The sequence below is a fragment of the Melopsittacus undulatus genome, chromosome 3 (genome assembly GCF_012275295.1).
Source record: "Melopsittacus undulatus isolate bMelUnd1 chromosome 3, bMelUnd1.mat.Z, whole genome shotgun sequence".
NCBI lineage: Eukaryota > Metazoa > Chordata > Aves > Psittaciformes > Psittaculidae > Melopsittacus > Melopsittacus undulatus.
The window spans coordinates 82,239,607-82,266,249 of record NC_047529.1 but is presented as its reverse complement, the minus strand read 5'-3'; the positions used below and the strand labels follow the sequence as shown (position 1 = coordinate 82,266,249).

At 38.8% G+C, this 26,643-nt stretch overlaps 1 protein-coding gene across 2 annotated transcripts in view; it reads left to right on the top strand.

Moving 5' to 3' along the window:
• Positions 1-26,643, top strand: part of UTRN (utrophin) — a 377,071-nt gene that overhangs the window by 158,750 nt on the left and 191,678 nt on the right. Inside the window, exon 51 of one of the 2 annotated variants that reach the window (XM_034061252.1) lies at positions 2,105-2,294. In XM_034061252.1, coding sequence (XP_033917143.1) covers positions 2,105-2,294 — 190 coding nt within the window. Of the gene's footprint in view, positions 1-2,104; positions 2,295-7,741; positions 7,886-26,643 lie in introns of those variants that run through there. The other variant, XM_031049855.2, reaches the window with a different exon arrangement.

Genomic DNA, 26,643 nt, shown 5'->3' with positions numbered 1-26,643 from the left:
AAAGTCTGACAAATTAAAAGTTCAGGCTGAAAACAACATTCTTCAATGAATGTTGTTAGCTATAAAGTACGGGTTGCCTCAATCCCCATCTAAAGTACATTGGTAGTTAAAGATCTGGGTCACTTCCAGTGTTTCATCCTTTGGGGCTTTTCTTTTTCTATGAAGGTCACTTTTATTATCAGTCTATTCTTCCTGTTGTCATTCCTATTCTTCCACCTTTGGCCTTAACCCCCTACTATGGAAGAAAATCCCTGCAGAGGGAGAAGGGTTTGAAGTCAGAGCTCATAACTGCTCTTACTTTTTTCTTGCAGTTCCTCGGTGTGCTCTAATTTTTGAGCTGGTACTTGTTATCTTTTCTGGACAATATCTGTCAAGACATTTGTAATCCCTAGCATGCTATTTATTACGTTTTTCTCAGGAGTGGATGAAGCATTCCAGAGCTTCAAGTGGGAAGCAAGAATGAAGGCTTCTTATCCCGCTAGTCGTTTACCAGCAGTCAAAATGTTGGGCAAGCATGAAGTTGGGAATAATTCATGCAGTCTTATTTTGGATAAAGCAATTATTAACAAATCACATAATACCTAAGCCCCTAAAGCGGGGGTTGCAACACTGTCTTTTTGCAAGTAGCCTCTAGAAAATTCAGTTGGTTATGCTAATACTTAGGAATGTAAGCATGGCAGAATTGGAGGAAAATATCTTTTCCATGTATCTGTTTTTTGTGATGTTCTAGTAAGCCAGAATACCTGTTTTGAAGCATCATCCTTTATGGTACTGAACACCTGTAGCTTCTTTTCTAAAAGGAGTATTTTAACTACTTTTGAAATGCGTGATTCTAAACACAGTGATTCCCTGATACTGTTGAGTAGTACTGTTGGCTCAGCATGGCTAGGAGGAAAGTAGAAGGAGGCAAAGGATGTACAAGCTTGATGGGCCTGTCTAGAGAAACGTGTTCAATATATGGGAAAATATCAAATGCTGAATGTTTTGGCCTTGCCATGCTTGAAATTAAGTATTTACCTTGAATTATTACAGTATTATTAGTGCTTGATGTTAAATTAAATTAGCTTCCTACTTGTTTTGCAGCAGGATTCTAGATAGTAGCCAGTTAGGGATTCCTGTACAGTGAGGTGGTGTGGGACAGTTTCTTTCTTCTGTTTTTGGGAAAAGGCATACTGCAGAATAACAGCCTCAAGTGGATGAAATTTAGCTTATCATGCTTTAATTAACATTGTTAATCAGAGCTTTTAAAACTGCTGACTAAAACAGTTTCCCATCTGAGTTTCATTTCAATGACAAGGAAACAGTCCTCAAGCAGTAGAATGTGATCTGGTTGTTTTTCTAGGAAATCTTTTGAAGTTGCTTACCAGCAATATAATCCAACGGCTTTAAATGAGTTCTTTACATCCTAAAAATCCTCTTATGAGCAACAACTTTTGTGTTGTACCAACCAGATATCTCTTGGATTGATTTAAAATGGGAACTGTAGTCTGCCAGTTTTTTTGGTTTTGGTTTTTTTTTTTTTTTTAGATTTAAGCATGCTGAGCATTGCTTGACTGTTAGGAAGGCAGTGTGTTGTTCTGTTTGTTTGAGTGATAGTGTCAGAAGTCTTGCCCTTTAGCAGAGAGAAAGAGGTATTTGACTTTTCATCCTTCAGCACTTTAACTCCTACAAATTTAGTGAAGTGTTTCTGCTCATTGTAGAAAATGAAGCAAATATCCTCCAGACCCTCAGTGTTTCTACTCTGTATGTTTTTTGTTGATGAGAAAATGCAAGCTTTTCACACATGGGAAGAACACTTCCACCATTTGGGTTAATGTAAATCCATGATGGTAACACTTATAAAGGAGAAGCTAGATTAATACTTAATAACTTAGTTTCTTCCACATTCCTTTTTAAAAAAGGGCTGTGATATACGTAACCAGAACATTCACCTGTAGCTATAATAACCAGAGAAAGAGTGATATAAATAATGAGAAAGCAAGTTGTGACAGATGTATAGTTTCTTAATAGAGGTAACTTTCAGATTTTGTTTTAGTAGTTCCATTGTGATGTATGTAATGCTGTACATTATAATGGAATATTTTGATACTTTTCTTGTTTTCAGAGCTGTTGATAGGCAGAATTTCTTGGAGACTGAGCTGAAGACAGTACAGGCCTCACACAAGGATCTGGAGAGCTTTCTCAAGTGGCTTCAGGAGGCAGAGACAACAGTTAATGTTCTGGCAGATGCATCCCAGCGTGAGAACATTGCTCAGGACAGTGCCTGTATAAGAGAACTCAGAAAGCAGATGCAGGTAAGAAGCTAAATAATACTGTTGTTATTCATGCTTTATCTCAATGACAAATGTGATAAAGGAATGCTATCTACTAGAGTGGGGAAACCTGGAGTGTATAGGAAGGTGTTAAAAAAAGCAGTATTATAGAAATCAGATTTGTGAAGGAAGCAAATTTTTCTTCCTGAGTTTTGAAATATGTATTTCATGGTTGTCTCTGGCAATGAGAACTCTTCAGTGTTCTTGGAGGATGACTATATTCAGGAAGTGTATAGTTGATTAAATCAAGTTGTGTCATATAATTGTCCAACCAAACAATTTAATCCACTTCCCTCCAAGTAGAGCCCCACTGGGTTAAATTGACTCTTGTCCCTGCCTGTTGCCTTTCTCCTGTTTTTTCCAGCAATCCAAGACATTGTCATGCTTGGATCATCTCTTCTCCCTCTCATGCTGCTGAGCAGCTAACCAGCTGGCCTGCCTTTCTATACAGGCCTGGAAACCTAAGAAATAGCTGTGAGACTAGCTTGTCACTATTTATAGTGTTATTTAATATATGGACACCCTAGCTTATCTAAAATACAGATGAGAAATCCTTTTTCCTTATCTTAAGAAACACAAACTGAGTACTACATCATCTGGCTCTTCCTGTGTTTGCATATCCCACACATCTCCTTTGTGGCAGTACAAGGAAGGTTTCAGTCTGCATCAAGGATATTATAGTGGGAAAACAGGAGGAAAGGGTGTGAAGACCTAACAGACATTTCTTAATATTGTCGTGTCTGTAGCAGCAGAGGTTGGGCATCACTGGCTAAAAGGATTTTGTGTTTCTATAATATATGAATTTCCTTTGTCCTTTTTGCCTGATGTGAATGCTGTTCATGTCATCTTTCTCCTGCATGGTTTAATCTTTTTTTCCCTTCAATTAGATTGCCTCATTTAGCACAGTTATTTTTATATGCACAGAACTGGGCAGTTGGATAATTTATTAAATCCTGCGTTCTGTGTTTGGAATAATATTGCCTGTGGTCTAAGTTCATAGGATTTAAATAATTTATAATTATAAAAAAGGTGCTGCTTTTAGTAGTGCTGCTAATCTTAACATATCTACATTGAATTTAAATTAAAGTTTAAAGTATCTGATAGCAAGCTGCTTAATGTAATCATAATTAAGAGAACAATATATTGTGGAAGCTTCTATCTGATGGGGATGACATGTCACTCACTAATATTTATAGGATTCTGGTCAGTCAGGTAACTCATCTGTAGACATGTGACTCTGAATTGCTGAGATTAGTCTGTAATGCCAACACCTGTAAGTTAATATACTTTTTATTGGCAAGAAAACCCAAACTACTGCTGTGGTAGAGGTAGAGGAGCTAAAACAGGGCCACAGGAAGCTAACAACATGTGCTGTGGTTAAACAGACATTTCTTCATTACCTTGCATTCTGTCTAGTCAGTCACACTAAGGTAAAGCTGTTGTTTCACAATTTGCTTCTTGGCTCTATGTAGCTTTGAAGTACCTTGGTCATGGAACACTGTTTGCTCACCTTCATTGTGCTCTTATCTGGTTAAAATTGCAAGAGGTGTGTTGTGTGAGGTGAGAACTTCTGGGCAAGATCGCCTGCTGTATGGATGTCTTGGTTTAAGGCCAGGCCATAAATCAGAACCACACAGTCTACTCCCTCCCCCCTTTCTTACCCCCTCTCCCGAAGGGATGGGAAGGAGAATTGAAATAATGTAAGATCCACGGGTTGAGATAAGAACAGTTTAGTAACTAAGGTATAACACAAATCACTACTGCTACCACCAATAATGATAATAATGACAAAGGAAATAACAAGGGAAGAGAATACAATACCACCTGCCAACCAATACCGATACCTAGCCCAACCCATCAGTGAATTCCCCCTTCTGGGTAACTGCCCCCAGTTCTACCTCCTGGGCATGATGTGGTGTAGTATGAAATACCTCTTTGGCTAGTTTGGGTCAAGTGTCCTGTCTCTGCTTCCTCCCAGCTTCCCCTCCTCCATGGCAGAGCATGAGACTCAGAAAGTCCTTGGCCAGACTAAACATTTGAGCAGTAACTAAAAACATCGGTGTTATCAGCACTGTTCCCAGGCCGAAAATCAAAACCACAGCACTGCACCAGCTACTAAGAAAGAGAAAAAATGACTGCTACTGCTGAACCCAGCACAGTGGAAAAGGTCTATAACCAGCTCTTGAACATGCCCGTTGTTTATAACCATTAAGAGGGCAGATGTAGATGCTTGGGCATAGCTTCTGCTTGTTCAGCATCCCATTACCTGATATCATCCATTTTTTTCTGTGACTATGTGCTTATGCATACTGTGCACATGAACCATAATCGCTTACCCATGACTTTACATAATATTGTGAGATTTTTTTCAACTACCAAAGAAAGCTAAGTAGAGCATGTCAAAGGCTGGCATAGCATAATGGCTTTCAAAATGAACTTTGTCCCATACCATTTTTCAATCTTTAAATATTTAAATATAACTAAAGATGTTCATATCGTGACACTGGCAAACACTCCAAAATCATCCTTTCTGTTTTCAAATATTTGTTTAAATGAACTTCTGAAAACAAAGCGAATATCTAACATCTTCTGGTACCTTAAAAAAAATCAAGTGCACTCCCTTGTAAGTTCTTAATCTTAATATCTGATTAAACAAAGACAGTTTCCTGTTCTTCCCCTGAGTGGTATAAAATAAGTGTTGGGTTTTTTTTGTGCTTTGTTGGATATGTGAAGAAGTTGGGTTTTTTCCTAAATGGTTTCAAGAAGTTTGTAAGGCTTATGAGTTTCTTTGCTGTGTATGAAGATGCCTGTGCTCCCAAGGCCTGTCTGTGCATTGAGTAAAACTTTACTATGAGTTTAAAGTGTGATAAATTCTAGGTGAAATGTGCTGAATGTAGGTGAAACATTATGATTTTTTTGTTGTTGTTATATGTCATCCATTTTTGAAATAGAATTGTCAGTTAAGCTGTCATCCTTGTGTTTGCATGGGTGGACTGTTCTCTGTTACATTTTGGGGCTAACTTGTTTGGCTGAAGCTCAAGCCATTCTACAGTAGAACCAGTGATCTGGGCATTGTCAAAGCCTTGTTTTGCCTTCTATTGTGGCATCTGAGGCTATCATAAGTACTAGGCAAATAATACAAAGCTTGAGTTGTGATAACCTTTTCTTTTTTGAAAAGGAGGAAAATTCACAATTATATCATCAGGCTTTTTAATTCATTCTCTCAGTATCTAAATCTGGCAGAAGACTTTCCTTTTAGGTCAGTGCCAAAACCCTCCAGTCTGGAAAATGTTTAGCAGCCACCTGAAAGAGGTTAAAACCTAATGTGAAACAAGATGCAGAAATTGAGCAAGGAAACAGTTAAGAAGAAATGCTGGGCTGTTGTGTGTTAAATCCTGTGCCTACAGATATAAATGTGTTCAAAATAATTTGAAGGTTTTGTTCTGTTATGAATTAAAACTAACGTGACTAGTGGTGGGTTATTAGTTTACGTCAGTGCTTGATTCAAACTTGTATATTAGATGGGAGTGAAAAAATTGGAATGGAAAGAAGGTGGCTAGTGTGTAGTGTGGCTTCTGTCTTACTCAGAAGAGCTTTGAGCTCTTGTAAAGTCTTTTCTGAATGGCTCAATGTTTTTGTACTTGTGCTGCTGTAGGTTTCCTCAAAAGATGTTTGGTAACAGCATGCCAGCTAGTGATGGTAGGCTTGAGCTGGTAGGTTAAAGAAATAAGAGTTGTAGTCTGATAGAAGAGTAGACATAAGCGAGGAAAATTGGAATTATTTGAATGAATGGTGGAGATGAGAAAAGAATGTGAGTCTGGTAAGATGGACAATACGTGTGGTAAAATTTCTATATACAGAGTTGAATGAAGGCTCTGTTTCCTCAAACTAATGTTGTTGATGCTGAACAGGTAAAGAGCAAAACAGTGCAGGTGAGAGGGGTTTACCTGAGAACTGGTAGAAACATTGATTCAGTTCTGAAAATAAGGGTGAAAAGGTTGTGTTAGGTGAAGTAGGTGGGAAGAGTTTTTAAATGTCCTGTATGAAGAACCTGTACATGGCATTCATACCCTCAGATCAAAAGTACCTGAGAAGAGGCAAACCAGTGTGTAAAGCATTGGCATCTCAGCTATGCATTATTTAGGATCATAAGAACTTGTGATGCTACCTGTAGTTGGTGCCTACATACTCTGCTGATTTTTATGTGCTTGAAACAGGTATGCACCTGTTCATGTAGCAATATACATGTTAAAAAATGATAACTTGTGATGATGTCTACCACCTACTGTGCTTTCAATAGTCTCCCCGAACCTTTGCTACAGCTATCCCTCCAGTATAGTTTTAAGTACATTCAAGATAGCACCTTTGTAAGAAACAAGACCTAGCTGTCTCTGGTTACGCTGCAGTATTGCCACACTTACGGGTATGTTGGCTGTATTGTATTGGGAGTGCCTCACCAGTAGCACAACACTGGCGTGCTCTTTAATGTCCTACTGCCATCCTTGGATAGCTTAAATAAATCTGCTTTGTCATGGGGAAAACACCAAAATGAAGTTAGCTCTTTGGCTTCAAGGGTGGCTAGAAAAGGGGGCGATGATGCAATGATGCTTTTAATTTATCAAAACCCTATCCTTTCTTGTCCTAATAAGTAATTCAGGAAAAGATTTTAATTGAAAATGGCTCCCAAAAAGCGTTCCTACTTTCCGGCACAAGTGAGAATCCTTTGAGATGCCTCTGGCTAAATTAGCTTCAGGAGAGTTTTCATAACAGAGGTTTACCCCCTGCAGTTATTTCTTTTGTATTGGGTAATCTAGTTTTGAGAAGCGCCAGTGTGATTTATTAGCCTTTAACGTACGGCTGATATAATTAGGGCAGGTATCCCTCTGCTGCTACTCTCTCAAGATTTATAACACAGTCTGTTATTCACTCACTCTACAGCTCTGCCAGAGCTGCGTTCAGTCTGAGAACGAGAGCATCCTTTCCCAGAGCTTAGTCTGCTGATAGAAAGCAGCTACTAGGGGAGAGCAACTGTTGTGATACACTGGAGCCGTCTTCCTGAAGGAATTCTTTTTTTGTTCCTTCAGCTTTCAAGCTTAAATTAATAACCTTTTCTGGCTATTTAGTGTACTCCTGAATGGTGGCAGAGGCTCAGCTGCTCAGCAACTTTGTTTACCCTCTGCATAAGCAGAGCTGAGCTGTATTGGTTACAATAATCTGTGAAGGCTGTTTTTTTTTGTTTTTTTTTTTTTTTTTCATTTGTGTTGTGAGGTTATTTTGGGAGAGAAACTTATGCTATATCAACCTCCTTTGCCTTTGAAACGTATAAAGCCTGTGGCTTGCAAAAGCAGTCTTGGAAGAGAGCATGCTCAGAAAGCTGGCAAATCATTGTCCAGTGACCGGGAGGAAATGATAGTTGCTCTTCATTTATAATGCAAATTCTGAGGTGTCTTCAGAAGTGTGGCAAACTTAAAATGATGGCTGTGGTGAGAACGTCTCTGCAGAAAGTTGTGGTGTTGTTGCATCGTTTACAGAGGATGGCAGTTTCTTCTCCCCGTTACCAGAAGCTTTGTAAGGTAAGAAATTTAAGCCTTAAATCTTGAGTGTCTAATGCTAACTCTGTTGTCTCTCTGAGATGAAAAGAAAGCAAGAATGGGAGGAGAGTCAAAAGTATCTAGGCTATGTAGTGTGTTTCTAAAGCCTGCCATGCCCTCGTGTGTGTTTTGTTAAAGAATGTATAGGAAAAAAACCCCTGTGCTTGTCAGTGATAACATATTAAAAAAAAAACCCACCCAAAAGTGATCTCTTGGCTCTTATTTAAGCATGTGTAAGGAAACTGTTCATGATCAGTGATCTTTTGTAAAGTACTACCACATTTCCTTTGCAAAGGAGTTGATTAATTCTTGGTAAATGCAGTCCTTTTAACTCCTGCGTACCCATTATGTAAATAACTACCTTCTTCCATGCCCAGTGTTTTTGCTTTTGAGCTTGATGAAACTTTTAATTAGGAATGAGTTCAGCACACTAATATGCAGCCATGGAATTTTGTCTTTGCCTGCCTATAATTATAGAGTTCTTTCAGAGTTAAAAAATAAGGAGAAGTTGCATGAAAAGCATGTTGACATAGGCTACCACTCATTTTGGCGTTTTTACTGTTACCTGTTTTGGTGACTGATTATTTCTGCTTCCACTGGGACTGTTTACTTTTGGTTTTGCACAGGTTTAATAGTTCCAAACTTTAATTCTATGGTAAGGATCTAAGCTACTTAGTAAAAATATTTTTTTAAGTAGGTTGATCACTCACCATAAAAAATTTAAAAAAAAAAATCCAGCTGGTCTGTAAAGTCCTGTGCCTGTGTGGAATGGTCAGACTGTGGTGTATCACTGGACTTTGATATAAGGATCCTGCTTTGTAACTCCGGAAAAATTTAAAATTAGTGAGGTCTTCAGCTGTATACTGACATAACCTGATAAAAATATCTATTTGGCTGCGTTTGAACTTGTTTTGTTTTGTTTTTTTCTTGCTGCTTGTTATACTTTAAAACTGTGTTTTTTGGTGAAACTATGCGTGAATTTTGCATATGAGGTGTATGAATACGTTCTTGTTCCAATGATAAAGCAAAACTGTTGTACCTCATCATACTTGCTTCAGTCTGAAATGTGTATTTTCTGTTATGAAAACCACAAAAATGACGTTAAGGAAATCCTATCTCTATATTAGAGTTTGGAAGTAAGAAAAGGGCATAATGCAGTATCTGGTTCACAAGAGTAAAGCTTGTAGAAGTTCTGTCATATGGGGAAAATCACATTGTTTTCAAATGGATGTTTCAGTGTGCTTTTTATTTACAAAGCTGTACTAAGAGGTGCATCTTCATTTTGAAGAGTGAAAGACAGTAGTTTGTGTACAGACAAGCTATTTTAACAAGCATGCCTCAGTTATTCTTGTCTTTATCAATTCTGTCACTAAACAGCCCTGTTTGCTGTTGTGAATAAGGCAAGTCTTTTTTTCATTAGACATGTTTTGTAACTGTCTTCATAAGCACTAGGAAATTAAGTGCTCTAAAGCCTATTTAATCACATTTTTGTTTATAATCTTGTTTGTAACTGTTTGTCAAACAAGAGCTATTTAGTGACTCTTGCACTAATAGTTTGCTAATTAGACTAAGAAACTAGTCAATAGTTGGATATTTGATTTGTTAAGTTTAAATCTACCCAAGGGGTAGTAAAAAACTCTTCTCAAAGGCTGTTATAAAATACGTGTTTTCTGATTGGGAACCCATGCAGTGATAGCCTCAGGAATTTTTGTGTAGATTAAAATTAGCTGTTGTATGTTTATCTTCATTAAAAAGTCGAGCAGCTTAGTCTTTTCAGATGTCTGTGCTTAGTTTACTGAAAGTAGAATTGTTGGACTGCCTGTAGAGTTAAATCAGACACTGATTGAAGAAAAAAGGAATGTTTTACAATCCCAGTCACTTCCAGTAGGTGTCAATATAAGACAGTGATATACGGGAGTCTGGTGATGGAAATGTTAGTACTTGAAGAGGAAATGATATGAAAATTCACTTCAGTCAGGAAAGATTTCTTGTACTGCTCTGTATATTTCTGTCTTTGGAATTTAACAAGTTTGTGCATGTCTTGTGAACTCTGCAGATACACTAATATAGTTCAGTTCTGCTGAAAAGAAATATTTACTATGGAGTATATGAATTATTGCATTGTGTACAAGGTAGTTGTTTCATAAACTACCATCTAAATGTTTCATGTGAAGTGTCTTCTGAAGCATAACAGTGTGTCAATGAAATAAACATTAAAAAACTGCCAATGAAATATTGAAGACAAATTCTTGAAGTTAGTGTTTGTATAAAACTGCACTGTTTATAGAAGAATAAGCAAGGCTTTATTATTGAACTGTACTGTAGAAAATCAGTTCCTTTTATTAGCAGCTCTGTAATAGTAAGGCTCAGCATTCATAATCTACGTTTTGTGAATTTCGTAAAAGAAGAAACAAAAATAAACACTTCAGTGACATATTACAACATTGATGGAAACCAGGAAATCCAGGGTTTAGGGTATTTCTTCTTTGCTCCTTTTTCTTTCACTAATTTCTTTGTACTAAGGTGAGTTTTGCCAGGTGTAACTTTTTACTCATATTGCTGTTTGATTCTCTTACATTAAAATTAGCAGCATACAAGGGCGAGATGTACACACTTAGCATTGTGTTATCAGGACAATGTATAATAAGTTTTGCCTTGTTGTTAGCAGGTTTATCTTGTAATATTTATGTAGCATTTTGACACTCAAAGTGAACGACCAGAAAAAAGATTTTGAAGGGGCTGTCATCTGCTCTGTATTCTTGCTAAAATGTGATTGTTCCCTAAAGTGTGTCTTATATAAGGTATACCCAAAGATTCAGATAAAATTGTAAATTACCAGAAACAGTAAAAATCATGGTAAAGCTAAAAATTGATAGATCTCTTCTGAGAGACCAGAGAGGCATTATTGCTTATAAAAATAAGTAATGCAGTATTGCAGTGTGTGTTTGCAGCCTAGAAAGCCAACCACATGCTGGGCTGCATCAAAAGGAGCATGATCAGCAAGCAGGTTGAGGAGGTGATCCTGCCCCTCTTCTCTGCTCTTGTGAGACCCTGCTTATAGTACTGCTTTCAGCTCTCAGTCCCCCAACACAAGAGGGACATGGACCTGTTGGAGTGAGTCCAGAGGAGGCCATGAAGATGAGCAGGGGGCTGGAGCACCTCTCCTATGAAGACAGACTGAGAGAGTTGGGTTTGTTCAGCCTGGAGAAGAGAAGGCTCTGGGGAGACCTTGTAGCAGTCTTCCAGCACCTTAAGGGAGCCTGCAAGAAGTCTGGAGAGAGACTTTTTACAAGGGCTTGTATTGACAGGACAAGAGGGAATGGCTTTAAGATGACAGATGGTAAATTTAGGTTAGATATTAGGAAAAAATAATCTTTCTTATGAAGCTGGTGAGATATTGAAACAGGTTGCTCAGAGAAGTTGTGGCTCTCCTATCCTTGGAAAACTTAAAAGGCCACGTTGGATGGGGCTTTGAACAATGTAGTCTAGTGGAAGGTGCCCCCACCCATGGGATGGGGGCTGGAGCTAGATGATCTTTAAGGTTCATGCCAACCAATGCCATTCTGTGATTCTATGAAAATGAAGTAGAAAATTGTGAAGTTTTCTCAAACTTCCCCACCAGAAGTCTCTGCCAGACAGGTGAATTATTATCTTGAAGTATGTCTCCTGCCTGTAGAACTTGCAGTGGTATTTTTGAATTGCTGACATTGACTGAAGCATTCATCCACTGGAGAACAGATTGACAATCATAGCTAGTAGCTGAGAGGGTATATTCTCATTTCTTCTGTGATGACTTCTTGAGAATAACCCTCTTTAAGAATAAATAATTCATAAACCCCCTTTATATAAAACGTTTGAAACCTCAAATCTAATCCAATGTGAGTCTTCACACTTGCAGCAATACATGGTAATTTAGGTGAGTTTCTGACTTTCTCAGCTGTGAAGGGAAATGTGTCAGGACATGTATCTTGTGGTTCTTGTTTGTGAATATGTGGCTTAAAATGCAATTCTCTCATCTCCTGATGTTTAATTTTTTTATGGCTAATGTTAAGTTTAGAAAACCACAGGAAGTTAAAAGCACAGGAATGTGGAAGTCAGCTAAAATCCTCTTTTGCTGTGATACTGTGATTGTGTTCCAGAGGACATTTACATTATGTTGAACTTTGAGAGTAACAGCAAAGGCTCTGTTCCGATGAGATTTTGAAAAACATATAAGATCATGGGGTGGGTCAAAAAAGGCATGAAAGGCTCTTTTGAGAAATGGGTATCTCAGTCCTGGTTCCAGTGAATACAGCAAAGAGCTTTTAAGTGCGCATGAATTCAGGTTGAGTTAGAAAATAAATCATTGGCACTTGATCACATTCAGGTATGAAATAAAAGTAACCAAGTGTAGATGAAGAGAAGGCATTACAGCAGCAATGTAGTACATATTTATTGGACAGTGAAAGGGAGAACAAATGTTAATTCTGGAAGCTTGTCCTGAAGAAGGCTGCTGTATTAAGCTAGTTGTTGGCTGAAAAATGATGCAGCGCCTCTGTCACCAAAAGCATTGCTAAATTATGCAGACAATTTCTTTATTTAGATGAGAAAGTTAAGTCCAGAATCCTCAATATTATCATATAAGTCATATAAGGGACATTCTAATTAGATCTAGATCTACCTTAAAGCCTTATAGAACGGAGGAGGCCAGAATTAAAGTGTACCTTGGATATAATGAGTGATACCTACTGAAATACAATGAGACTAAAAGTGCACTGGTAAAGAAAAAAAGAAAAGGCTATTTTGAAACAGGAGATTTAGTAAATAATATCTAATGATAAGCATCTTATGACCTTTTTAGCAAACAACTGAGAAGTGTAAACGTTAACCACTCCAACTCCTAACACCCACACCTTGTTTATGTTGAAAATAACTGTGCAAAAAATGGCAGCCGTTCTTATTTTATGAGATAGTGTACATATAGAGGTGGAATGAAGCGTGACATGGATGTATGGTAAATAGAACAGCATTAATGCACTTCTAATGAAGACTTAGAGCTTAAAGTGCAATGCAATAGCATGATGGCATTTATTGACTGAAAGGACAAGAAAACCTTATAATTCAGAGAAATGTGAATTGGCTAAGAATGCAATGAACAGTCACTGAACATTTAAAATTAATGAGATGGACAGAAATTCTTTTGGGATATGGATTAAAAATTGTGAAGCTGAAAGCTGGTGGGAGAACACTTGAAATGATAGGCATCTGGGAGTCTTGGGAGGTGGAAGTTGATTTGTTACTGGCATTTATTATAGAATAATCACTGAATGGAAAAAGCTCTTAATGGCTTTAAAAGAGAGGTAGGTGAAGGCACAAAATAACCATCCACTAAGTCAAAATACATGAAAACTGGAATATGGACAGCAAATGAAAATCAAGTTGGAAATGCAATAGACATAATCATAGAATCATAGAATAGTTAGGGTTGGAAAGGACCTTAAGATCATCTAGTTCCAACCCCCCTGCCATGGGCAGGGACACCTCACACTAAACCATATCACCCAAGGCTTCATCCAACCTGGCCTTCAACACTGCCAGGGATGGAGCATTCACAACCTCCCTGGGCAACCCACTCCAGTACCTCACCACACTAACAATAAAGAAGTTCTTCCTTATATCCAGTCTAAACCTCTGCTGTTTAAGTTTCAAACCATTACCCCTTGTCCTGTCACTACAGTCCCTAATGAATAGTCCCTCACCAGCATCTCTGTAGGCCCCCTTCAAATACTGGAAGGTCTTCACGCAGCCTTCTTTTCTCCAGGCTGAACAGCCCCAGCTTTCTCAGCCTGTCTTCATACGGGTGGTGCTCCAGTCCCCTGATCATCCTCGTGGCCCTCCTCTGGACTTGTTCCAGCAGTTCCATGTCCTTTTTATGTTGAGGACACCAGAACTGCACACAATACTCCAAGTGAGGTCTCACGAGAGCAGAGGGGCAGGATCACCTCCTTTGACCTGCTGGTCACGCTTCTTATGATGCAGCCCAGGATACGGTTGGCTTTCTGGGCTGTAAGCACACACTGAAGCTGGCTCATGTTCATTTTCTCATTGACCAACACCCCCAAGTCCTTCTCCTTAGGGCTGCACTGAATTTCCTTTTTGCCCAACCTGTAGCTGTGCCTGGGATTGCACCGACCCAGGTGTAGGACCTTGCACTTGGCATGGTTAAACTTCTTAAGGTTGGCATGAGGTTGACACACAAGCCTGTCAAGGTCCCATGGAATTTAATTTTCCATTGGTACCAAATTGCACCTTTGTATGTGATTTTATCAGTGACAGATGAGGACAGTTGGGGGCTTTGGTGTATAGGGAAGATGTCAGTTTTTAAGTGCTAGCCATCAGTGGGATATTGGAGGGGTATTTTCATGTTTTGGTAACCTAGAGAGAGATGAGATTCTGAGAACCCTCATCTTCTTCCTGTGGAAAGGATAAGGTGTTTCATGAAGACAAGCAATTGCCACAGATGTAGAACTTGATTGTGATTTAAGGTGGAGCTCAGAAGAATGGGCTGAATTTCAAGGAGAAACTTATGGGTAAAGTATTGGGAAGACCTGATAGCGAGATTTAGGAGCTCACTAGTGCTTCCCTTGCCTCTCCCTCCCCAGAACCCATGTGTCCTCAGCCATTAAGAAAAAATGTTTTGGTAAGTCCCCAGGCAACAGTTTAGTTTAGTAAGCTCTTCCCAAGCATAAAGGAACATGGAGGTGATTTTAAAGAGCCAGCATGGATTGTAAGTCATGTACCCAATCTGATTACTTTCTGTGAAAAAGTTGTTGATGTTTCTTTGGGTGAAAGGAAAGCAGTAACATTCCCTGTTTTCAATTTAGAAAGACATTTAACAGTGTCTGATAGTCAAATTGGGTATATACGGACAACATAGATGAGCCAAAAGGTGGGAAGAAAAAAACTGGTTGGACTGTTCCTCAAGGCTTGGGGCTGAGACTGGTACTGTTCAGTATTGTTACGAATTCAAACAGTTGGACAGAAGGCATCTTCAGTAGGTTTGTAAATGATACCAGCCTTTTGGAGGAACAGACAATATGTTTCCATTCACTGGGGCCTCATGTAGGAGGGGTAGGCTGACAGGAACCCAATAAAGGTTCTAAAAATCCCAACCAACCAAACAGAAAAAAAAAACCAAACAAAGCCCCTCTCCCTCAAAAAAAAATAAATATTTAAAGTAAATTCTTGCACCTGTGAGGGAGTAACCCAATGTATTGGTATTGGCTGTGCTAAGAGGATCATAGCCATTAGATAGAGAGAAGTGATTATTCCCGTCTATTTAGCACTTGGCATGGTTGATTTCAGGCTCCCCGGTGTGAGAGATACTGAAAGACTAGGGAGAGTTCAGTGCTTAGGGATTGGAGTGATGTAGAAGAGGTGGAGTGAGCTGTCTTCATTTAATTTTGAATGAAGAAGGCTCCAGGGGTTTCTAAATGCTGTCACTGTCTGTGTGGTGGGTTGTTAAAATAGCATATGGTGATGCAGCCAGGCTCTTCTCAGAGGTGCCCTATGAAAGGAAAAAGGCAGTGGGAACAAACTGCAGCACAGGAATTGGTGTGAGGGCAACAGTTCTGCACAGAATGTGTAGCTGAGCACTGGAAGTGGGTTGCCTGAAGAGCCTGTTGTATTTCCATCTCCAGAGGTATTAAAAACTGTAGCGGATAAGGTCTTTAGCAGCCAGACTTAGCTTTGAAATTGGCTTCTGAAATTGGCAGCAGATTTGACCTCCAGAGGTCCTCCAACTTGCGATTTTCTATGATTCTCTGTGCTAGTGCCCTATTAGTTTATGAGTGGAGATTAAAATAGTCAAAACTATAGTGCAGCAGGTTTCAGCTGTGACTTTGTTGCCTACTGTTATCAAAAGGAACTTAATATTTTTACCTCACGTGAAAATTGTTACTACTCTGCTGATTTTTGATCAAAATCTGGGCCTGCTTTGTGTCTGCTGTGTAGCCATAGCAAGTGTTCATTTCTGAATCCTTTTGCTGTAGTAACTTTGATGGTATCAATGTGGTGCAGTCAGGCATTTGTGTATATCTGGATTCTGTGGCTGTGATGAGAAGGCATTTAAATATAATCTAAAACTTCCTGTCATCTAACCTGCACTCTCCCACTTTTGCATTTTCAGAAGATATTTTCAGAACTCAAAAAGAACAACATAACCACTTAGCCCCTGTCAGAGAAAGGTTGTGCACATCTTGAGAGATTATACTGAAGTAAATGTAACTGTTTTGCCATTTGTCTAGTTATGATCAGACTAAATGAAAATGTGTAATAAATGGGTATTTTATTGTAAAGCCTTTTTTTTTTTTTTTTTACAAAAGGCTCTGCTTCCTAGTGGTCTGTGTATGTGTCAGACTTATCTAGAAATAAAATTGTTTCTCTAAGGTGAGAGAGCAAGGAGAAACAAAATGGGAGAGCACATAAAGCTTTATAAATTGGGTATTTTTAACTGCTGCACCAGTCATTCCTATTTGCAAGCAGAATGCAGCTCAACAGGGGAGAAGATGCATTCTAGGATATAATTTTTTTAATAGCATTTCAGTAATATTTTGGAAGAGAGAAAAGGAGAGAGAGGAGATGAGTGAAATATTTCAGACCATGCTTTTAGAATCCTCTCACATGTAATGGCAAGTCTGATTTTTGAGCTGAAAATATTTTACTATTGCAGCACGACTGCATATGAATATAAAATATGAGGTAGTTCTTTTAAAGTGTGATGTAGGTGTAATGGGAAAATTGACTTCCATGAACTTCATGTGTTTACAGGAGCTGGATCAATATTTGATATGAGACCATCTTACCGTAGTATTTTACCACAGTGCTTTTTGATTGCTGCCATTTTTCAGGGAGCAATTTTTTTTCTTTTATCCCTTAGGGCTCAATTATTCTGCCTGAATTCATAAAATCCTGAAGCAGTAGGTGCCTAAAAGAGCGCAGTGTTTCACCAGTTCCCGTCTAGAGAACTGAGCATCTGTCTTCTGCTTCATGCAGATCATTTGACCTGATTCTCAAGAAACCTGCACTTGCTGTGTAGCTGAGAAAATCATGCTGTCCTGAAAAGAGTTCTGCTTTTCCTTTTGCCTTCCCCTCAGTTTTTAATCAAGACAAACTGCTATGAGATCTCATGTTCCAAAGTTACCCTACAAGCTTCCTGTTTCGTATGCCCTGCTTGCAGACCTGAGTGGTGCTCTAGTTGCCCTGAGATGTTTTCATGCCAGGCACTCTTGATAAACTTTGTGGCAGAGCATTTCATTTCAACACAGAAGTGGTCTCATACAGCTGCGTAGTTGAATGTGGGTGGAAGATGCCACTGGCATTCCTGGTAATTGATGTCCTGTGTTGCACTACAGAAAGTAATATTTCATAGTCATAGTAGAGCTGTATTTACTGGTGGTTTCTCACGTATGGTAATTATGGTAGGTGCTGCAAGTGAAGTAAGAAATCTAAATGCTGCTGATGCTGTAGATACTCTTCAGTGGCTGATGAGACCTGTATCTGTGGGCCCTGTGTTGTGCTAACAGGGGAAGTGTCCTCTGCACTGGTATTTCAGATTACTGACCTGAAGAGAGCACCCGTTCTGGGGAGAGAGCAGAGACTTTGGTTTACAATGGTTGCTCAGTTCTTGGCATTTCTGCTGAGACTGCTGACCAGTTAGTGCTAATTGTGCTGGGTTTTGGGATGTGGTCCTAGAACAGTCATCTGAGGTAACTGATTTCTGTCACCTGCTGTCTTTGGATTCAGTTTGACCTGTGCTTTTTTCTTTCCTCCTTTTTCTTTTAAGGAAGAATGCATTATTGTTGTGGTTTAAACCCAAATCGCACACCTTGTGCACTCAATCCCCACCCCTTGCTCCCCTGACTCCCAGAGAGTTAGGAAGGCGAATCCAAAGAATGTAGCCCCCACGGGTTGTGATAAGAACAGTTTAATAGCTAAGGTATAACACAAATCACTACTGCTACCACTAATAAAAACAATGATAGGGAAATAAACAAGGAGAGAGAATAGGATACCACCCGCCGAAATGAGCCCAACCTGGAAGAGAGCTAACTCCCCCCCTTCCGGCCAACTTCTAGTTATCTCCCCAAAAATGATGTGCTGTGGTATGGAATACCTCTTTGGCTAGCCTGGGTCAAGTGTCCTATCTCTCCTTCCTCCTGGCCTCCCTCCTTCCCTGGCAGAGCATGAGGCTCAGAAAAGGCCTTGGACAAACCAAACATTTGAGCAGTAACTCAAAACATACTTGCTATCAGCAACCGTTCACAGCCTGAAAGTCAAAACACAGCACTGCACCAGCTACCAAGAAGGAGAAAAATGACTGCTACTGCTCAAACCAGGACAATTATTACCCCTGAATTTCTTTTGAATGTTCTGTATAAAATACTGTATCTCTCTTGGTTAATATTCTTGCTTATTGTTTGCTACAAAGAGAAGTACTCATTTGCTAGAGGTTCCATCATTGCAAACCAGTTGGAACAAATGCCTTCCTCCTCTTTCTTTTTTCGGTTACTGAAAGCAAATTTTAAACTTTGAAGTTTAAATGAAAGTTAACCACTTCTTAATGTTTGGGCTTCTCTGAGTTTAGGATGGAGGCATGAGAAAAGTTACAAATTACACAAAATCAAATCATCGTTGCCCCATGCCCTCCCAGTTATTTATTAGCAAACACAACTTTTCTGTTTTGGAAGAGGGGAAAAATGGGGCCAGAAAGAAAAAGGCCTCTTGGTGGAATTTCACTTCTTTGCTATGTATTTGCATCAGGAGTCAACAGCAGTCCCTCCACTGTTTTCGCTGAAATGGTGAAATATCTATTTGCAGGACATTACCTTTCATTTCATATAGCCCAATAGTGCAGTGATAAATTAGCACTCTACAAAGCAAAACCTGAATACACATTTTGCAAGTGTTCCTGATGGTTAGGTGACTGGAAAGAGGGGTGGAGGGGAGGCATGTTCTCAGCAAAAAGCATTAAAAATGGCTTTGAATTACGATGTCAACAATTTTTTAATTGGAAAAAACTACAACAAATCAACTCATGGATTTTGTGATTGTGGAGAAATCTTTGGAAGTTGTCTTCAGGTTCTGAGGACTAGCAGGCTTTATCCTGTGAATTTATCCTGTGTTTTTCTATGCCTTAATAGGTGTAGAAAAACCTCCTATTTAAACTATTATTCAATAATGTGTTTAATTGGAAAAGTTTAAAATACAGTCTAGCTGTCTATACTTCAGGAGTGCTTTTCCTTTACTAAAGCAGTCCCATAAATTGAAGGGACCAAAGCTATTTTCAGCTATGGATTAGCGTCAATTCAGTAGAGGAAAAGTGTCAGAATAACGTTGCTAAAACTTGGAGCATGGTTTCATTTCTGTATTCCTGGTAAGTGATTGTAAAGGAGGGTAGAACTGTAAGCTGCTTGTTTAATACAACAGCTGTTTGAGCTTGTCTATGGCTGTTAACTTGTTCTGTGGCATAAAAGAAAACATTCATTTGGGAATGGGAGTAGTTGTTGCTACATGTGCTGATCCACAGTAGTAGTTGTCAGTAATGTGTTCAGTGGAATGATCCTGTAGTGTGGCTGAAGAACAAGTCATTTTCTCTGTTCATTTATAAAGAACCTCTGGTTTTAGGTTGACAGGCTTTCTGTTCATACTAGAAGAAATGTGCAAGAACAGTTGCATGGAGATTCTGTGCAAAGAGTAAACAACGGAAACAGTGAAAACTGAATCATAGAATGGTTTGGATTGGATGGGACCTCAAAGATAATCTAGATCCAACCCCCCTGCTGTGGGTGGGGACACCTTCCACTAGACCAGGTTGCTCAAAGCAACCTGTCCTTGAACACTTAGGTTAATGGGTGGTTGGTATCATAAAAGGCAGTTGAATTTAGGAATAAGATGAGGTTATGCTACAGTCTTAAGACAACTGTATGATGCACTAGGTTAAATAAGTTAATCTTTAATATTCAAGATTATTAATCAGAATTTGCAGAGGCAGTAAAGATTTTGTTAGTGAGGAAATACAGGCTTTAACATTACTGACGTCCAGTGCATTCTTGAGAAGGTGTATGTTCCCTGGAGGCTCAGGTTGGTTGTGCTGATGATTAATGAATATTATTCTAGGAAAAGAGAGGAATTATAGGCTGAGCAAAAATATTAACAGCTGCAAATCAGAAGAAATGAAGCCCTCTAACTCTGTTAATTTTCAGTATTTAATAAACTTGGCTGTCAGCATGTTCACTGTAAGACTCTTGTGCCAGGTAAGAGCTGCTAGAAATTATGCCAGTCTGTGTGCAAACAACCTACAGATGTTCTTTGAAGTGGTAGTTAAGGGCCAGTTTGAAAATAAAAGTGCTTCAATGTTACACAATATATAGGTTGCTAAAGGAGGGGAAACACAATCACAAAAAAGCTGGAAACAAGCAAGACACAGCCCAAAATAAAGCTACTGAAAAAGTAGGATTTTACACAAATGATATATGCATCATGATATATGTATCACATATATGATCGAATGTTTTTTTGAAACAAGGACAAAAAAAGACCACATATATATAGAATGTATCTCTCTTGTATGAATTCAAGGGAAAGGAAACTTAATTGGTAGTTGTTATGATATTGTGAATGGCAGATCTAGAACAGAATACAAGAGATTTTTAGTCAGACACTGGGATGGTGTAAGAAGGCTCTAGATGGTGTTTTTCAGGCTTCAGTCCAATTGTACAGGACATGTGAAAGGTGACTGTGATTTAAATCATCTTAGAAAGCCTACAGCATAAAACTAAGTATAATCACTTGCCTTGCTTAGCATTGCTTAATTTGATTATAAAGTATGTTTAGATTTTATGACTGTTTTGGTACTGTCCCAGTGTCTTTGCAAGAGATAAGTCTTTGGCAATGACATTTGTGTAGTGACTTGGGGAAAAATAAAATGAAATTAAAGACACTTTAGAAAGAAAAACAGCTGGCTTAGTTTATAATGATGGCATGAATTTCATGGTCTTATTGTTTCACCTAATGGTGATTTCCTGGGATGGTTTTTGAAGTTAGAGACAACACACTGTTAGACTGAGTGCTGGCAGCTGGTAATTTCTGTACTTGGAGTATTGAGGCTTTAGTCCATAAGGCAGCCTGAAATTTTTGCAGACAAGGTGGCCAGAGTAAATAAACCTATTGGAAAGAAAAAAATCCATATGAAAAAGCATGACTAGGCACCAAGCTATAGAAAACACTCATCTGCCCAGTTGCTGTAGCACTGCCTGTTTTGTTCCTGTGATACAGCATTTCAGTAGATGCTTTAAGGTGAAAAACGATAGTTTGCTTCTGAACAAAACTGTAGAGAATACAGTTGCTCTCTGCTGTAGAAATAAATTAGTGTCACTGCAAGAGAAGAGTGAGAGATTGGGCTGGATGAAGCAACTGCTCTGGAGAATTTCTCAGTTCAGAGAGCAAATGAGCTTTGGTCCCTAATCATACTTGACATTTGTGTTGGTTTTTTATTTCCTTTATTTTTTTTTTTTTACCTTTCCTCCTCCTTCCACGGACCACTTAAAGTTCCAGCAACAGAAAATGAAAGCTTCTTGTTTCTGATACAGCCCCTTTTCAGACTTTTTCAGTTTCTGTGAGTTGACTCTTTCAAGCAGCAAGGCTGTCAGGTTTTACACAAAGTACTAAGAGATAAAAGATGCTGCACCTCCTTTTTGTTAGCTTTTATGTTATAAATCTATGCAGATACGCAGGCCAGCACTCCCTGCGGCTTTTTATGTAAAAGAAAGCACACTTTAATTTCTGTCAGTGGAAGAAAGTAGAACAAAAAGAAGTAAATAAAGTGCCGTTCTATTTGTTATTCTCTGGCTACTTTTATTCTTTATAATTTGATCACAGCCCTAGGAATTAGGAATGCTGATTTCCCTTGTTACTGTAACTGCTTCCTGGCAACATCCTTTGTGTGATCATTTGAAATTAATTTTCATACATGCTCCAAGGGAAAGTGGCGACTCCCTCTTCCCTTTTTTCACCTTTTCCTTCCCCTGTCACCTTTGTAATTGTTTGCCTGCCAAATGTGCCAGTTCCAGGTCAGCCAGCCTTTGCTTTTGGGCCCTGTGGTACTGGCTATTTTATTTCTCAGTTTAGAAAGGAAGGAGAGTGACAAATCAAGTTCAGTGGCTGAAATTAAGGCCTTTCAATGACCATCCATGGCATGATATTGGTGGCATATGAGGAAAAAACAAAAAGCTGAAGTGATGCTGGAGTGCTTCCAGGATGATCCCATTTTTGGGAGGAACGTTGTTAACCTATATACAGCTCTCTTGCTCAGTGCTGTTGAAATGATGAAGTCTTCACATGGCAGCAGAGAGCTGAGGTGCTGGTAGATGTGAATTCCACTATACACATCAGTGCTCAAACCTGCAGGAAAAAATCTCAGTTTATCCATGAGCTTTTTCCTAAGAGAGAATTAAAAAGATTTTTTTTCCTGCTGCCTTCTTCAAGTGAAAATGTTGAACATGTATTCAAGGGCAAGCTGATTTTTCAAGTAAAAAACCTTAAATGTGTAATTCAGGGGCAAGCCAGTGTTAACACATGTTGCTACAAAGCTCAAGTGCAGTTTTCAGAGTGCCTATCTGCTTTCTGGTGTGCTTGTCTAAACCAGCATCTACCGGCTGCTTCAGTCTCTTGGGCCTCTAGCCAGAGAAAGGCTGAATGCATTCAATTAAAAATATGACACACAACATGCGTAAGAGAAGCGATGCTACATAAGATGAAATAGCATCAGTTGAAGTGAAATGCTGGACTCTTAAGCTGCATGTGATAACTGGTTGTAAGTGGGTTTTATGTCAAATTTCTTCACGTAATTCAGAGGTTGGCCTTGTGAAGCTGGAATTGTTTGCTATAAAGACAAAGCCCAGAGTAAAAAATCGTAGTGGTAGTAGTCAGTCAGGTAGTTTGATTTGTTTCTATGAAGACATCACTGTACCTAAATTACTACTTCTGTCCTGATGAGTGGAGAAAGGAAAAAGTCAAGAACATTAGTCATTTCATGTAACTTAGAGAAAAGATTGGGTGTCTTAAACTGGTATATTTAGTGTCAATGGTTATTGTTCCCTTCTCTCTCCCTGTGCCTTCTGCTTTCTCCATAGTCTTTGTTGATCCCCAGATTTCTTTCTGGTTAGTCACCAGAGTTATTAATCTTTCACGTGAAGAAAGTTAATTTGAAGTTTAAGATCAGCTTTCAAATGTTACCTGGCAGAGGTTGTGTGATGCACTGGGAAGTTCTGTTTCGTAAACTGTCATTGGCCCTCCTAAGTGACAGGAATAGGCTTCATACTCTGGAGAAGAGTTTTCTAAATGTTCACTTACTGTCACTATTTGTGGTTGTTTCATCTATTAATTCCCCTCATTTAAAAGACCATGTTGTCAGTGGATAAACTCTTAGAAATCCTTCTTCAGACTGCTAAAATGCTCTTTGTCCCTTCTAGCTCTGCACCATTCCTCATCCCCCATCTGAAAAAGAAACCAAAAATCCCATTCCCAACAGGAGCCAGTATGCCTGTGTAGCAATATCAATGACTCAAAAATTTGGGTCCCTTCCCAAATCTTTGCTCCAGCTTTTTCTCTGCTGTATGGAAAACAAATGCTTCAAATCTGTCCTAGATTTTAAAGAAAACCTGCTGTGCCTACTACGGTGGATGTCTTAGCAGTAGTCTTATACTGCTATCAACTCTTTATTATTTTCAGTGTAATACCATGGCTTGCAACCATGAATGTCTACAAAAGGGTCACGTGATACTTAACAGTGAATGCATTGAAATGTCACCTACCAGCTTCTCTGCAGCAGGTAGTACTTGGGGTCCACTTTTTGATGGAGGAGGAAGCCCTCTTCTTCATCAGCACTTTCCCAGATGATGCAATGTGGGTGGAGATGTAACTGTAAACAAAGTAGAATGAAACATTTCATCACTCTATTTTGGAGAAACCTAATGATTTTTCTAATGATGAAAGTACCATGGCATCAAAGTAGTTGTGTCCTATATATTCTCCACTGTTATATTTGCTTCTGTCATCATCTAGTTTCACTAATAATTATTTTGAGACTCTGAAGAGTGAATATCACAAAAGATTTTCATATGGCACCACTGATACGCAAAGTTTTTTAGGGCTAGACTGTATATAAAGTATTAAATTCCACCATGCCTGTGTAATCACAATGAAGCTGTGCACAGAAGGCAAAGCTGCTTCCTTATCCAGTCTTGTCTGTCATGATATTTTTATAGGTTTGTGAATAATGTAAGCTACATATTTCAGTCTGAGTGATAAAATGGATTTGATTTAAAATGAAGCAGTGCTGTGGAGGTATATGATATGACTGCACCTGAAAGGACCTTTAAAATTACGAATAGATTTTAGCAAGAAACCTTCCTTAGAACATCTGCTCCCGATGATAGGCAAATATGTGCTAAATTTCTACTGGAGTTCCGAAAAATATAATAATATTATAAGTATAATAAGTTGCGTACTTGTCATTCTGCCCAGCATTTCTGTTTGACTTTTTAATATGTCAAAGATATTTTTTGTTAAGATAGAACCCCCAATTTTCTGGCTTGCATATGGAAAGATTAATGAGCTATTTGGATAGATATATATATATAGGTCATGTGTTGTTATAAATAGCATTGGAGATACACAAATTTAGGTTTAAAGTGAGTGACTCTGGAGGATATTTCCCCTTTATCTGGGGAGCTCAGTTATACATATGAGTTACTAAAGAGAGATCAAGTAGACATTTGAGGTGATGCTGTATCTTGATGTTTCTCATACATAAAAGAAATACTGTGAGTGGTAAGAAAGAGTGCAGATTGGGGAGCTCAAAGACACTATTGTGTCACCTAATTTTAGCCCAGTGCTGAGATCATTTATAGCTAGTCACTTCTAAGGTTATTTATTTGTCCCATCTGTTTTTAAACACAGCTTTTACAGGTTCTTTTATGACAAATTAATTCAGCTTTTTGAAGTCTTTACTATTAAGCATTTTGTTGATATTTCATTCTGATGTGTAAGTGAAATTTTCTTCTTTATAATTGAGAGAAATGTATGTTGGGTCCTTCCTCAAATCACCACATACCTAAATTTAGAGTTGGAGAGTGCATTCCCATGGTAGTTGCCACATTATATATTGAAAGAGCATTGCAATTTCTCCTTTCTCATTGCTTTTTAGACATGTTATCATTTACTCTGCTCTTCCCAGGGTGATTTGCTGTTCATTTAACTATTTTCATGAAACTCCACAGCAGTTTGTCCACTTGGAGTTCACAGTATGAAAGGTGGTGGTGTTCTTCCACTTGGTTCTGATTAGCTTTGTTCATTCACTTTCAGTATGGGACTCAATGGTGCAACACCTAAATCTGTCTTTGCAATGCCACCTTCCTAGTCATTACTTTTCAAGTTGCATTTGTTGTCGTGGTTGGTGTTACTCAGTTATGGCACAGGCACATTTGTCTTGGAGGTGTGCCTTCTTTCTCTTTTTTTTTCCTGGAATAATTTTCAAAATTCATAGAATCGTAGAATCAGAGAATGGTTTGGGTTGGAAAGGACCTTAAGATCATCTAGTTCCAACCCCCCTGCCATGGGCAGGGACACCTCACACTAAACCATATCACTCAAGGCTTCATCCAACCTGGCCTTGAACACTGCCAGGGATGGAGCATTCACAACCTCCGTGGGCAACCCCTTCCAGTGCCTCACCACGCTGACAGTAAAGACTTTCTTCCTTATATCCAATCTAAACTTCTGCTGTTTAAGTTTCAACCCATTACCCCTTATCCTATCACTACAGTCCTTAATGAATAGTCCCTCCCCAGCATCCCTGTAGGCCCCCTTCAGATACTGGAAGGCTGCTATGAGGTCTCCACGCAGCCTTCTCTTCTCCAGGCTGAACAGCCCCAACTTTCTCAGCCTGTCTTCATATGGGAGGTGCTCCAGTCCCCTGATCATCCTCGTGGCCCTCCTCTGGACTTGTTCTAACAGTTCCATGTCCTTTCTATGTTGAGGACACCACAGCTGCACACAATACTGCAAGTGAGGTCTCATGAGAGCAGAGTAGAGGGGCAGGATCACCTCCTTCGACCTGCTGGTCACGCTTCTTCTGATGCAGCCCAGAATACAGTTGGCTTTCTGGGCTGTGAGTGCAAATTGCCATTTTTTTTTTTTCTAATGCTTAGCTTTTTCCCAGCATCTTTATAGCTGCTCCCATTTTAGTTACCTTTGTAAACAGCATAAAAAAAAAAGTTGACTTTTTATTATTCTGTTGTTAATGAAAATATTCAGAAGTACTGGAGTCAAGACAAGTCCCTGTGCTATCTCTGTTTATATGAAACTTGATAATTAAATGTTTGCTACTAAATATCATTGCATCTAAATGCATAAAATATATTTGCATCTGGGACTGTCTTGTAAGGCTTTTGACCATTAGTGAATTCAAGATAAATGACACTTACTACCACTCCCATATTCCAAGGCTTGGTATCCTGACACTGAAGGAAATTAAGTTAGTCTGACAGTTTGATTCAGATTGATTGATGACAAATAATGTAGGCTGTAGGTAATTTTCTTGTTATGTTTAAGGTGTTTATGATGTGTTTACTACTTTTTTTTTTTCCACAGGAATTGAAATAAAGATTATGGACAGCAAATTCCTTAACTGCTCCTTTGGC